Source organism: Lacerta agilis, chromosome 2 (genome assembly GCF_009819535.1).
Source record: "Lacerta agilis isolate rLacAgi1 chromosome 2, rLacAgi1.pri, whole genome shotgun sequence".
NCBI classification, from domain to species: Eukaryota; Metazoa; Chordata; class Lepidosauria; order Squamata; family Lacertidae; genus Lacerta; species Lacerta agilis.
In genome coordinates this window covers 112,434,639-112,448,192 of record NC_046313.1, presented here as the reverse complement: position 1 = coordinate 112,448,192, position 13,554 = coordinate 112,434,639, and the positions used below count along the sequence as shown (strand labels likewise).

The 13,554-nt window shown below is 49.1% G+C and overlaps 1 protein-coding gene across 1 annotated transcript; it reads left to right on the top strand.

Annotated features, from left to right (window-relative positions):
* Positions 1 to 2,666: 2,666 nt before the first annotated feature.
* LOC117042768 (SCAN domain-containing protein 3-like) lies at positions 2,667 to 8,924 on the top strand. The gene is made up of 4 exons (XM_033142410.1): positions 2,667 to 3,006; positions 4,409 to 5,376; positions 7,226 to 7,361; positions 8,779 to 8,924. Exons 2-4 carry the CDS (start codon positions 4,576 to 4,578, stop codon positions 8,907 to 8,909), a joined length of 1,068 nt encoding a protein of 355 aa, XP_032998301.1. The 5' UTR covers positions 2,667 to 3,006; positions 4,409 to 4,575; the 3' UTR covers positions 8,910 to 8,924.
* Positions 8,925 to 13,554: the final 4,630 nt, after the last annotated feature.

Sequence of the window (13,554 nt, the reverse complement as noted above, 5' to 3'; positions counted from 1 at the left end):
GACAGTGAGAGCTGTTCGACAGTGGAATTTGCTGCCAAGGAGTGAGGTGGAGTCTCCTTCTTTGGAGGTCTTTAAGCGGAGGCTTGACAGCCATCTGTCAGGAATGCTTTGATGGTGTTTCCTGCTTGGCAGGGGGTTGGACTGGATGGCCCTTGTGGTCTCTTCCAACTCTAGGATTCTATGATTCTAATAAAAAAGTATCGCTCAGCTGTGGATTTTGGAGTTTTCTCCCAAACGGAAATTATTTCTCTTACCTTCATTCCTACATTTTCATTGCCCACCCCCAGCATCCTGTTTCTGTCTTGGTATTGTCTCGTAACATCTGGTGGGCAACAATTCTGTCCCTGACTTAAAAGAATGACATAGGATTTGATGTGGAATACCTCTGAGGAGACTCTGGAGAGCAGCTGCCAGTCAGAGTTGGCATCACTAGGCTACATGGAGCAATGGCCTGGCTCTGCGTAACATGCCATATGCACCATCCATTTAAATTCTATTTCTCAGCGTGCCACTCAAATTCAGGAGGAGTTAAAAACGATAGCAATGATATAAGCAGAAATAAAGGAGACAGAAAGGGCAGGAAAATCAGTTCGGAGGGTTGTAGGACTAACAGGCACATTAATTCCAATGGGTCTACTCTTAAGTAGAAGTTAGTTGGCTGCCACCCAGTACAGTTGCCAACTTTTTTTGGCTGGAGACTGCCCCAGTGCCCTTGACATTTTAGGCATTGGTTGCATACCTTTAAAACACCATTATACGGGTGTTTGTTTTTTTAATTAATTTCCATTTTTAAAACAATATTCTTATACATTCACATCATTTTCAATTTCTACACTTCTGGGATTACTTAGATCCCTCAGACTCTCCCCCCCCCAATTTCCCAAAAAAAACCCCAGCTCGGCTGGGCAAAGATGGCGGTCATCTTTGCCATTTCGGCATAGTCCATCATCTTGGTTACATGATTCAGTTTTAAACTATCCTGCATTGCAGGGGCTTTCCCTTCCAACTCCACAATACTATGATTCCATATCGTAGCTTCTTCCCCCCAAAAGTATGGGAGCTGTGGTTTGTTAAGGGAGCTGTTAGCAGACCTCTGTTCCCCTCCTAGAGCTACAGTTCCCAGAGTGGTTTAAACAATAAATCCCTCTTTATAGGGAACTCTCTGAGAGGGGTGGCAGCACCCTTAAGAAACTATTGTCCCCAGGATTCTTTGGCGGGGGCTATTTGCATGGCTGTTTTAAGGCAGTATGGTGCTGCTTTAAATATGTAGTGCAGGTTATATTTATTGCAAAATGTGCATACTTTACTTACCCATTGTTTTTAAAAAGTTATGTTGGTCGAATCTGTATTTTTGCTATACTGAAAACTAATAGAAATATTTCATTTCCATATATATATATATATATATATATATATATATATATATTCTCCAAATATATTTATATTTTATATTATATAATGTGTGTGTGGTGTGTGTGTGTGTGTGTGTGTAGTGGTACCTCGACTTATGAGCTCCTCAACTTACAATGTTTTCGACTTCTGATTTGAGTTCCGGAAGGAAAAAAATGGCCGCTTCCGAATTTTTCAACTTACGAAGGGAAAGCGGCAGAGCGATACCTCGACTTACAAGTTTTTTAATGCGGTTTTCTCGACTTACGAAAAAATTTTCCCTTCAGAGACAGCACCCTTCGACTTACGAAAATTTCGACTTACAAGTGCTCGTTCGGAACGCATTATCGTCATAAGTCGAGGTACCACTGTATATATGGAATATATATGGAGAATATATATATATAATTTATTTATTCAGTGCTTTTTTCTGGGGGGACACGGGTACACATACCCCTAAACATTTTGTGAATCTAATGGGAGAAGAAACAAAAAAAAAATATTAGTTTCTTCTCCAGCGCGGTGAATCGTCACTTCCATTGCTATCCCAGATGGCGGCCGCATTTCCAGTCACGGTGCTTCCTGAGTCTCAGACAGAATGAGAGTACCCCTAAACAGTTTTTTTTAAAAAAACACACTGTATATATTTATATTTTCTTACATATTATATATATAAAACAAAATAAAAAATTCCTTCCAGTAGCACCTTAGAGACCAACTAAATTTGTTCTTGGTATGAGCTTTCGTGTGCATGCACACTTCAAAGCTCATACCAAGAACAAACTTAGTTGGTCTCTAAGATGCTACTGGAAGGAATTTTTTATTTTGTTTTGTTTTGACTGTGGCAGACCAACACGGCTACCTACCTGTAACTAATATTATATATTGGAGATGAGCCCTCAGTCTCCCTCCAACCTGTCTCAGCACAGAGCTCCTGCTTCCTGATGTCGTTCAAACAAAGGGAATTTCTACTTTTGCACTCTCTTTCCTCCCTCCTAACTCCGACTTTATTTCAAATCCCCCTGTGCCCTATCTATCCGATTTGCTCAAAGCTTTGCAGCAGGCGGAGGGAGGGGAATATGATGTCATTTCCTGCCAGGCCCGCAATGCATCCTGGGACTTGTAGTATAGTTCCTTGTTGCTGTGAACTACCATTCCCAAGGAAGCTTTTGCAAAGTGCCTGCCTTGGACGTCCCCTTTAAAGCGTCCGCGGCTATTTTAATAATGATAATTATTATAAATTTATTTTTTTAAGCAAATGCACAAGGCAAGGGGAAGAGAGAGGAGGGTGCAGACCTAGAGGCAGGGATTTGGAAGAGAGGAGTCGAGCAGGCGCCTCGCTTGGGCTGCGGAAAGTCGCGCACTCCGAGCAGCAGTTAAGTCTTTGCAGGGCGTTTTCTTCCGCGTAAAGCCACAAAGGATCGGGCCGCCTGGAGATCGGCTGCTGGCTTTGGTCTGGCAGGGCAGGGAGACGCGTGTCTCGGGTCTGGGGGGACAGCTTTCTGTGCCAGGAGAAATAAGGAATTTATATTCACTTTCCTCCCAAGACACGTTGTTGCTTTGGGGTCTGGGGGTCCCTCCTTGCGGGGAGGAAGGAGCACGTGGCTTTGGATCTGGGTGAGTCCAGAAGGGGTAGATCCTGCACGTCTGGGAGAACCAGGAACGGGGGGTGGGAGGGCTGAAGGGCAATGTGGGATTTATATATTTATACTTACTTATTACATTTATAAATGTATTTATTACTTTATAAATGTACTTATTATAAATGTACTTATTATTTTTATCTTCCAAGCAGCTCAAGGTGGTCTCCGTGCTTCTCCTCTTCCCCATTTCATCCTCACAACAACCCTGTGCGGTAGGTTAGGCTGAGAGGCAGTGACTGGCCCAAGGTCACCCAGCATGGCCGAGTGGGGATTCAAACCCAGGTCCAATCCAGCACTCTAACCATTACACCACACGGGCTCTCCACAGCACTACTCGTGTCTCGAAGCTGAAATCCCAGGGTGGCGGAACTGGAGGAGAGGACCAGAGTTCGAATCCCTACTCAACCACGAAGCTACCTAGGTTACCTGGTGTGCCTTGAATGATGGTCACAGGTGCCATGGGCAACACTGGCCTCCATCCCTCTTTCTTTCCCTCTCGCGTCTCTGCCTTCCAAAGGCTTGTGCAGTTTTTTTGTTGCAGCAGCCCTGGCTACAAGCTCTGCAGGCAAATGGTGCCTCTGGGGCTGGCCAGGGGGTGCTTCCCAGGCCCCTGTGGGGCAGTGTGAGGAGGCACCTCTCTTTGGGGCAGTGGGGGCAGCTCAGACACCCAAGGGTGGCAGCAGCGGCTGCCCAGAGGATTCCCGAGGAGAGGAGGCTGAGGGAACACTCCACAGTGGAGGAATGAGGGGCTGCCAGCTCTGAAAGCAAGGGGAGATATAACTGGGCTCCTGAGCCCCACAGGGGTGCCGCAGGAAGAATGTAGTCGGTCAAGGGAGCCGTGGACCCAAAAAGGTTGAAAACCCCAGAGGAAAAGTCAGCTAGGAACCGTGTAAACAACCAACCAAACTGTAGCAGGTAGAGCACGGGACTCTTGATCTCAGGGTCATGTGTTCGAGTCCCGTATTGAGCAGAAGATTCCTGAATAGCAGAGGGTTGAACTAGATGACCCTCGCTATTCTATGGATTCTTCTCTCTAGTAGAAACCTAGGAAGCTGTCTTATACTCAGCACATCTAGCTCAATATTGGCAACACTGACTAGCATCAGTTCTCCATTGTTTCAGGCAGGGAGCCTATCCCAGACCTGCGTGGAGTTGCCAGGATTTGAACCTGGGACCCTTTGAAGCAGGACCGTTGAGCTACGGGCCTCCCCCAATCCTCGAGCGCAGTATCGGTGTTGTACGGGCATAGGGGCGACTTGCTTAATATTGTGCATAGTCTCTTCCAATCCTGGAATCACCCCCTTTTTTATTTCCCTGCAGGGAGAAATCTCCTGAGCTCTGCAGCTCAGCCTCATTCCCTTTCTTTTTCCCCACAGGAAGAAATCGCCTGAGCTCTGCAGCTCAGCCTGGCCCAACTGTGAGCAAAGAAATTCAGATGCTGGATGCTGAGCAGTCCATCAGCCCAGCATCATTCACGAGCGGCGCTTGGGAGATTGCATCTCGGAGATAGGCGAAGTTACTTCCTTGCAAGAGAGAGAACGACATGGCTGCAGACCAGGGACCCAAGTCAGGATTTGGCCTCCGGCTCGCACCCACTCTGGTGCTCCCCAGGAACAAAGCGGGGGGTCAAGATCCGGCCTGCCCCGGAGCAGGGATTGGGAAGCCACCACGTGTGCTTCAGGCTGGAAGCATTTGGGGCTTCCTCCACAAAATCCCAGCGGACCAGGTGAAACCGGAAACAGGAGAGGCCACTCTTCAGCGCTGGGAAACCCAGTGGCAGGAGTTCTTGAGGAAAATTGAGTCCCATCCTCCCTCGGCCTGGGGGCTCCCACAGTTGCCAGAGGAGCCCACACCCTGGGAAGACACGGAGGGGTTTTTGGCCTCCTTTGAGCAAGTGGCCGAAGCTTGCCGGTGGCCCCGGGAAGAGTGGGTGGCCCGCCTCCAGCCAGCCCTCAGCGGAGAAGCCGAGTGGGCCTTTCGAAGCCTGGAGGCCGGAGACAGAGAGGATTATGGGAAAGTGAAGGCGGCCATCTTGCGCGGGGACACCATGAGCAGGGAGGAGCAGCGCCAGCGCTTCCGGCGCTTCTGCTACCAGGAGGCCGAGGGGCCGCGAGGGGCCTACGGCCATCTCCAAAAACTTTGCCAGGGGTGGCTGAAGGTCAAGAGGCGCTCGAAGGAGCAGATCCTGGAGCTGCTGATCCTGGAGCAGTTCCTGACCATCCTGCCGCCGGAGATGCAGAGCTGGGTCAGGGGACAGGACCCGGAAAGCTGCTCGCAGGCAGTAGCCCTGGCCGAGGAGTTCCTGCAGATGCAGCAAGCGGCCTCTCGGAGCCAGGAGCAGCAGGTGAGGCTGAGGCATGGCATGTGGCCCTTGGCAATCTTGGGGTAGGAGAGGAACCAAGCACATGTTGGAGGGAGCCACCCTCACTGCCGGAGGCACAGCACACTTCCGGGACTCGCCAGTGAGGATAACTGCTGTTGTGCTCAGGTTCCTGCTTGTGGCCTCTACATTGGTGCATCTGGTTGGCCACTGCGAGAACAGGGTGATGGAGGAGACACTCTGCTTCTTACGACCTTCATACCGTTGTGTGAATTTCAGAAGATGCTAAGAGGGGAGGGTTTGTACATGGGGCAGGCAAAATCCTAAAACCCTTGAATCTGCTGATGTCTTCCTCTTGTGCTTGAGTGGTACTATATTGCTTTGCCTGGGTGAGGATCAGCCCACAGAAACGGAGTTTGCTGTTAGAATTGTAGAGTTGGAAGGGACCACGAGTGCCATCTAGTTCAACCCCCTGTAATGCAGGAATCTTGCGCCCAATGTGGGCCTCGAACCCGTGACCCTAAGATTAAGAGTCTCATGTTCTACCACCTTCTTCTTCTTCTTCAATTATTATTTATTATTATTACTTTAAAATACTTAGGGGTCTTTGAGCACACACTCACTCCCTTTCACTATTGGATGCCCTTTTTAAAAAACAAACAAATTTCGTTTCTATTAATTTTTTGCATAACAAGTTTTTTGCATAACATAATGCAAATGATGAATCAGAAACTTAGAAATGCAAGCCAAATTAAAGCAGAGTGGGTCTCGTTTGGTTTGCTAGGTAGACACAAATGGAGCTGGGACCCAGCGTATCCAAAACTCCTGCCGCCCGGGGAACACTCTGGAGAGACATGTTACACTGAGAAAAAGGACAGAATGTTAAATTCTGCCACCATTTTCATCATTAAAAAAAAAAAACAGAGAAACTGCGAAAGTGATTTGCGTCACAAGCAAAAGCACGCACGCCATCGCTGTCTGTTGATGTGAATTTTTTATGGGGCAAAATTTTAATGAACCATATAAAATACAGTGGTACCTCAGGTTACAGACACTTCGGGTTACAAACGCTTCAGGTTACAGACTCTGCTAACCCAGAAGTAGTACCTCAGGTTAAGAACTTTACCTCAGGATGAGAACAGAAATTGCGCGGCGGCAGCGGGAGGTCCCATTAGCTAAAGTGGTACCTCAGGTTAAGAACAGTTTCAGGTTAAGAATGGACCTCCAGAACGAATTATGTTCTTAACCCGAGATACAACTGTAAATGAATTGGGGAAAGGAAGAGGGAGGAGAAAGGGTTTCTGGAGGGGGGTGTTGTGGTCTAGGTTCGAAAGCAGACAGCTTCGTGGAGAACAAGGCTATGAACAACTACCGCAGGAGGGGAAGGTGCCATTGCACTCGGATCCTGCCCACAAGTGTCTCATGGGCATCTGGTTGGCCACTGTGGACTTGATGGGCCACTGGCCTGATCTGGTTGGCCTCTTGCATCCTTAAGTGAAACAAGGCCCTCCAGAAGTTTGTCAGAGTAGACGTTAAGTGTCGCAACTTCCTCCAAGTCACGGACGAAGGGAAGGAAGAGGCACTGTAGCAGGGCAAAATGTATCGGGCTCGCTGTGTGGCCCTTGCACAATCTGATAATACGGGTCAGCTTCTGAGACTGGGCTACGTGCCAGAGACACCCTCTTAATGTAAAATCAGAGGACATTTCTCAGGCTCCTGCCACAGGCCCTCAACCAGAAGCCACTCTTCCGGGGAAAAATTGAAATTGGCGAGGTGTGAATAGGAAAAAACGTCCTCACCCTCCAACCCCCAACCCCCTCCAGCAGCCTTTTCTCTTTATTTGCTAAAAGGCTCCATCCTTGTTATTTTCCAGGCTGTGGCAGAAGTGGTCACCCCACTTCCAGCAGAAGAACAGACTCTGTCTGGTGCCAAGGAATTGAGGAGGCCCAAGCAGGAGGTCGATGGTGGAGCAGTTGACTCCCTCATGGACCGAGAGGCCAGCAAACTGGGTAAGGTTTCCTCAGTCCTTGGTTTTGCCTGAGGCTTCTCCCACTCACAGAAAGCCTGGCATCTTGGACAGGAAAACACAGTTGGTCCATTACGATTTATTCAATGTATTATTCTCAGAAGCAAGTTTTTAAAATTCTGCCCTTCGGCCCCCGAAAGTTTCCTAGAGGGGCTTATGGCGACCAATATTAACATGGTCCCTGCCCCTCAGGCTTAGGAATCCAAAAGTCACGACACAAAAGGAAAAGAGATGGGGCAGGAGGAGGGGAAAGCGATGGCAAAAGGGTAAACGTTGACAACATAATCATTATAGAGTGCTTTCTCCAAACCTCCACTTGTTTCTCCTCCTTCCCAAGTGAGACTTCTGCTGGTGAAGCCCAATGGTTGACCTCCCAGCAAACATTTTTTTGAAGCGCCTAGTTAGACTGTGGCAGTCTCTCCCACTGGAGTCATGGCTGTGAAAGAGGATGAGACAAATTCAGGGTGACACCTGGCTTGAGAGCAGTACATGTGAAAAGGATCTAGGAGTCTTGGTAGACCATAAACTTGACCTGAGTCAACAGTGTGATGCAGCAGCTAAAAAAGCCAATGCAATTCTGGGCTGCATCAATAGGAGTATAGCATCTATATCAAGGGAAGTAATAGTACCACTGTATTCCGCTCTGGTCAGACCTCACCTGGAATACTGTGTCCAGTTCTGGGCACCACAGTTCAAGAAGGATACTGACAAGCTGGAATGTGTCCAGAGGAGGGCAACCAAAATGGTCAAAGGCCTGGAAACGATGCCTTATGAGGAACGGCTTAGGGAGCTGGGTATGTTTAGCCTGGAGAAGAGAAGGTTAAGGGGTGGTATGTTCAAATATATAAAAGGATGTCATGTAGAGGAGGGAGAAAGGTTGTTTTCTGCTGCTCCAGAGAAGCGGACACGGGGCAATGGATTCAAACTACAAGAAAGAAGATTCCACCTAAACATTAGGAAGAACTTCCTGACAGTGAGAGCTGTTTGGCAGTGGAATTTGCTGCCAAGGAGTGTGGTGGAGTCTCCTTCTTTGGAGGTCTTTAAGTGGAGGCTTGACAGCCATCTGTCAGGAATGCTTTGATGGTGTTTCCTGCTTGGCAGGGGGTTGGACTGGATAGCCCTTGTGGTCTCTTCCAACTCTTATGATTCTATGATTCAGGGCTATCAGTTGCTACTAACCACAATGGCTCTGCTCTGCCTCCACGGCTGGAGGCACTTCTGAGCACTAGTTCCTGGAAACCACGGGAGGGGAGAGATGGCTCTTGTGGTCAAATCCTGCTTGTGGGTTTTCCACAGGCTTTTGGTTAGCCACTATGGGAGCAGGATGCTGGGCTAGATGGGCCATTGGCCTGATCCCGCAGGCTTTCCTTACGTTCAGTATTGTCTCCCTTTGTCTCCAGAAGAGAACGGCACCATCGAGGGTTTTCAGCTAGGAGGTCCTTGCTCAGTAGACGTGCTTGAGATCTCGCCAGGAGGATCCCGGGAGAGCCTCTCCTTCCCAGTGGAGATTGGTGAGAAGGGGGAACTTTGAGACTGATTTGCCATAGATATGCGGCAACCTCACAGGAGAATGTATTTGGTGCAAGGGGGACGTTGCAATGACAAAAGGCCCACAGAAGGGATGGGGAACATGCTGGCGGACTCCCGCTCCCATCAGCCCTGCCAGCATGGCCTGATGGCCAGGGATGATGGGATTTGTAGTCTGGTGACACGCAGAGCAGTGGGTGGTGAGTTTCATTGGGGCTGTTAGGGTAGAGGGCAGGGAGACCCAGCAGTGCTAAAGCAGTTCCATCAAAATATTAAAATAAACACCCCCATCGGAACAGTACAGCAGCTAGAAGCAGCTTTTAAAGAAGGAAGCTTGGATCAGGAGATTGAGGGAACATTTGTCTACACAGGTATGTCCTCAAGAGCCGGTGGAATGCCAATACTGATGGCACCTTTTCTCTCACTCTCTCTCTCTCTCTCTCACACACACACACACACATATATACATTTCTTTTTTACAATTTAAAACGGGTCAGCAACATTTTTCAGCCGTGGGCCGGTCCACCGTCCCTCAGACCATGTGGTGGGCCGGACTATATTTTGGGGGGAAAAATAATGAAGGAATTCCCATGCCCCACAAATAACCCAGAGATGCATTTTAAATAAAAGCACACATTCTACTCATGTAAAAACACCAGGCAGGCCCCACAAATAACCCAGAGATGCATTTTAAATAAAAGCACACATTCTACTCATATAAAAACACGCCGATTCCCGGACCGTCCATGGGCCGGATTGAGAAGGTGATTGGGCCGCATCCGGCCCACAGGCCTTAGGTTGCCTATCCGATTTAGAATATTCATTTAAACAACCTTAAAATATCAATGACTTCCCTTCTTCCCTTTCCATGGTTCATTTTGCATAACATAAGTCCCTGCATATTTTATATAAACCAAACCATTCAGTATTCCATTATTACTTCCATCAAAACTTACCGGTATTTACACTGTTGAATTTATCTTAATGCTGCCAACGTTTTCAAGTGCACACAATTTCCTGCAATATATTCAATAAACATTTTCCGATCTTCTTCAAACGCATGTTCTTCTTGTTCTCTTATTCTATAAGTTAGGTCCACAAGCTGCACATATTCCATCAGTTTAAGTTGCCAATCTTCTTTGCTCGTTGTCCATTTTGGGGCTATCAAAACACGGGCCGCAGTAGCAGCATACATAAATAACCTTTTTTGACACCTCTTCTCTATCAGCAGGACTCCCCTTTTCAGGCTCACAGCCGTTCATCTTTTCCCTATTTCCGATATTCCCATTTGACAAAGATTTCCTCTCTGTTCCAGGAGGTGCTAGGCTGGTGCACGAGCAGGGCGGGGAACTTTTGGGGGCGCCCCCGACGAAATCGGGACGTTGGAACGAAGAAGGAATCTGCGGCCCACAAGAGGGAGCGGAGAGGTGGGCTAAAGACCCGGCACAGGGGTGGAAGATGAAACCCACGGCTATTCCAGCCGGCGACCTTTGCCAAACGTCGGCTCCACAAAGACTGTACAAAGGAGCGGGAAACAGGCAGTGCCCTCTGTGCGGGAAAGTTTTCACGACACAATCTAGCGTGAAGAGACACCTGAGGATCCACACAGGGGAGAGGCCGTATAAATGCTCCTATTGCGGGAAAACCTTTAACCAGAGAGTGATCCTAACGAACCACGAGAAAATCCACACAGAGCGGAGATCGTCCCAAGGCTCCGACGGCGGGGAAGGCTTCAGGAAAGAAGCGAGCATCCCTGGAAACCAGAGAACCTATTTGGTTACCAGTGATGATGATGCTATACACTGCCCCTGAACGCCGGTTGCTAGGGAACATCCGCGGGAGGCAGCCTGTATCCCGTTTGTGGGCTTTCCATTGGTTGGCCACTGTGGCAAACAAGATGTTGGACCAGAGAGGCACTGAAGCCTAGTACGCCTTATGGCGCCACCATGAGCGCTTAGTAAGCTTTTGTGTGACTGGAATCCACCCAAAAAAACCCACAATAACTTGATTGAGCCTTTAAGGTGGCAAAATACTCCTCTCCCCCCCCCTCCGTTTTTGCAACAGCGGCTGGAGGGAAGAATGTGAAAATTCTCCATTGTACAGTGGGTTGGTTTCGACAGGGTCTCGCACAGCCCTCCAGAAAAGTGAGAGGGTGTCAGGGACCAGCAGGACACTGATGACTGTGCACTGGGGGATGTGGGGGCTGGATTCTGACTTGGCAGAGGGGAGGTCAGTGGTTTGCGGGGACCTGTTCCAGCCAGGAGGCAGGGGAAGTGTCAGAGCTGGAGCGTGGAGCACAGGATGGGTTGGGACTACTGTCCCTCCAGAACCAGGAAGGGATTGAAAAGGGAGGAGCAGAGGAAACTGCAGGCATAGTCTCCGACTGTGTGCATGCAAGCAATTGGGGGAAGATACATAAACTGCAAAAAGATCAAATTTATCCATCCTTAAAGAAATCAGCCCTGAGTGCTCACTGGAAGGGCAGATCCTGAAGTTGAGGCTCCAGTACTTTGGCCACCTCATGAGAAGAGAAGACTCCCTGGAAAAGACCCTGATGTTGGGAAAGATGGAGGGCACAAGGAGAAGGGGACGACAGAGGATGAGATGGTTGGACAGTGTTCTCGAAGCTACTAACATGAGTCTGACCAAAAACTGCGAGAGGCAGTGGAGGATAGGGGTGCCTGTCGTGCTGTGGTCCATTGGGTCACGAAGGGTCGGACACGACTCAACGACTGAACAACAACACATAAACTGGTGGAGGGAAACTGGTTTTGCAACCGCTCCTTGAAATAGCTGCTTAACCATTAGATTGGGGTGCATAGGTGTCCAGAGCTGTAGAAGCGACTGTGTTATCGTTGACAATAAATACTTAAACTATCTGCCGTATGCATTCCTTGGCTGGGAAGTGCCCTTGACAGAGGGGTTATCCCATGGGAGGTGCTCCCCCTTGGGACTGGTGGACTGGACTGCAGGGAGCCTGACAGTAGGTGGTGCCGGAGAGACAACGACAGGCAGAGCCAGCTGATTCTGGTTTTGCCCAAGGGGCGACCCCGAGACTCGGGCGCAGGAAGTGGGCAGGCAATGCCACCCTCTGGATGGGTTGCAGGTAAGAAGGCAGGGCAAGAGGGCAGGCTGTGGGAAGATTAAAGTTGGTGGGGCAGGAGGCCTTGTCCACCCAAATGGACCAGCATCCTCTAGGGTGATCAGAGCTCGAGGACATATTCCAACCAGGCAAAAACGCTCAAGGAGAGTTTAAGGTAGGGCTGCTATGGGGCATGGCCTGGGTTGGAGCTGGGGAGATGATGGGGCATGTGGAGAGTGCTGAGGCCAGATAGAGAAGATTGCAGGGTGGCATTTGGCCTCTGTGCCTTAGCTCCCCACCACCACCACCACAACGTAGTTAGATAAATATTTTGTTGGAACGTTCTCCTAAACCAGTGCTTCCCAAACATGGGTCTCCAGCTGCTTGTGGACTACAATTCCCATCGTCACTGACCACTGGTCCTGCTAGCTAGGGATGATGGGAGTTGTAGTCCAAGAAACAGCTGGCGCCCCAAGTTTGGGAAACACTGTCCTAAATTCTTCAATTCTGCTCGTTTCCATGCAATAACGTCTCTGGTGTGCTCTGGTCCATGGGGTCACGAAGTGTCGGACACGACTGAACGACTGAACAACAACAATGTTAAGGAGCAAGAGAGGCTTGGCATCTTTGGTGTAAATGCTATTTTGGGGGTAACTTCTCGTCATAACCTGCCCTGCGCACTTGAGTGTCTTTGGTTATAGTGTGTCATATATAGTGTGGGGGACTCCCTGGTCCTGAATGGGGTAACTGTGCCCCTGAAGGACCAGGTGTGCAGCCTGGGAGTTGTTTTGGACTCACAGCTGTCCATGGAGGCGCAGGTTAATTCTGTGTCCAGGGCGGCTGTCTACCAGCTCCATATGGTAGGCAGGCTGAGACCCTACCTGCCTGCGGACTGTCTCGCCAGAGTGGTACATGCTCTGGTTATCTCCCGCTTGGACTACTGCAATGCGCTCTACGTGGGGCTACCTTTGAAGGTGACTCGGAAACTACAACTAATCCAGAATGTGGCTGCCAGACGGGTGACTGGGAGCGACCACTGCGATCATATAACACTGGTCCTAAAGAATCTTCATTGGCTCCCAGTACGTTTCCGAGCACAATTCAAAGTGTTGCTCTTCATCTTTAAAGCCCTAAATGGCCCCAGCCCAGTATACCTGAAGGAGCGTCTTCATTTTTTAAAGGATCAGCCCGCCATCTAGATTCAAAACGGCGTCCAGTGGTATCCATACACAACACCCTTCTCTTTTTCAAAAATATTCAAAATTTCAGGAATTTTGCGCAAAATTTGGCTGTGATATCCAAATGTGTCCAGATCAGTAGAGGATAAACCAACTTTCCAAAATATATAGTAGAAATAAAGTATATTTTATTTATCTCCACCCCCATCATTCAGCTCGGACACTGAGGTCCAGCTCTGAGGGCCTTCTGGCGGTTCTCTCACTGCGAGAAGTGAGGTTACAGGGGACCAGGCAGAGGGCCTTCTCGGCAGTGGTGTCCAGCCTGTGGAACGCCCTCCCGGCAGATGTCAAACAGATAAACAACTATCTGACATTTAGAAGACATCATG

What these genes read in the sequence shown, in the direction of transcription:
- LOC117042768 (XM_033142410.1), top strand. Translation starts at nt 4,576, where the DNA reads ATGGCTGCAGACCAGGGACCCAAGTCAGGATTTGGCCTCCGGCTCGCA. An exon ending in CTCGGAGCCAGGAGCAGCAG is followed by an intron (nt 5,377 to 7,225) that starts GTGAGGCTGAGG and finishes GTTATTTTCCAG; the next exon opens with GCTGTGGCAGAAGTGGTCAC. An exon ending in CCGAGAGGCCAGCAAACTGG is followed by an intron (nt 7,362 to 8,778) that starts GTAAGGTTTCCT and finishes CTTTGTCTCCAG; the next exon opens with AAGAGAACGGCACCATCGAG.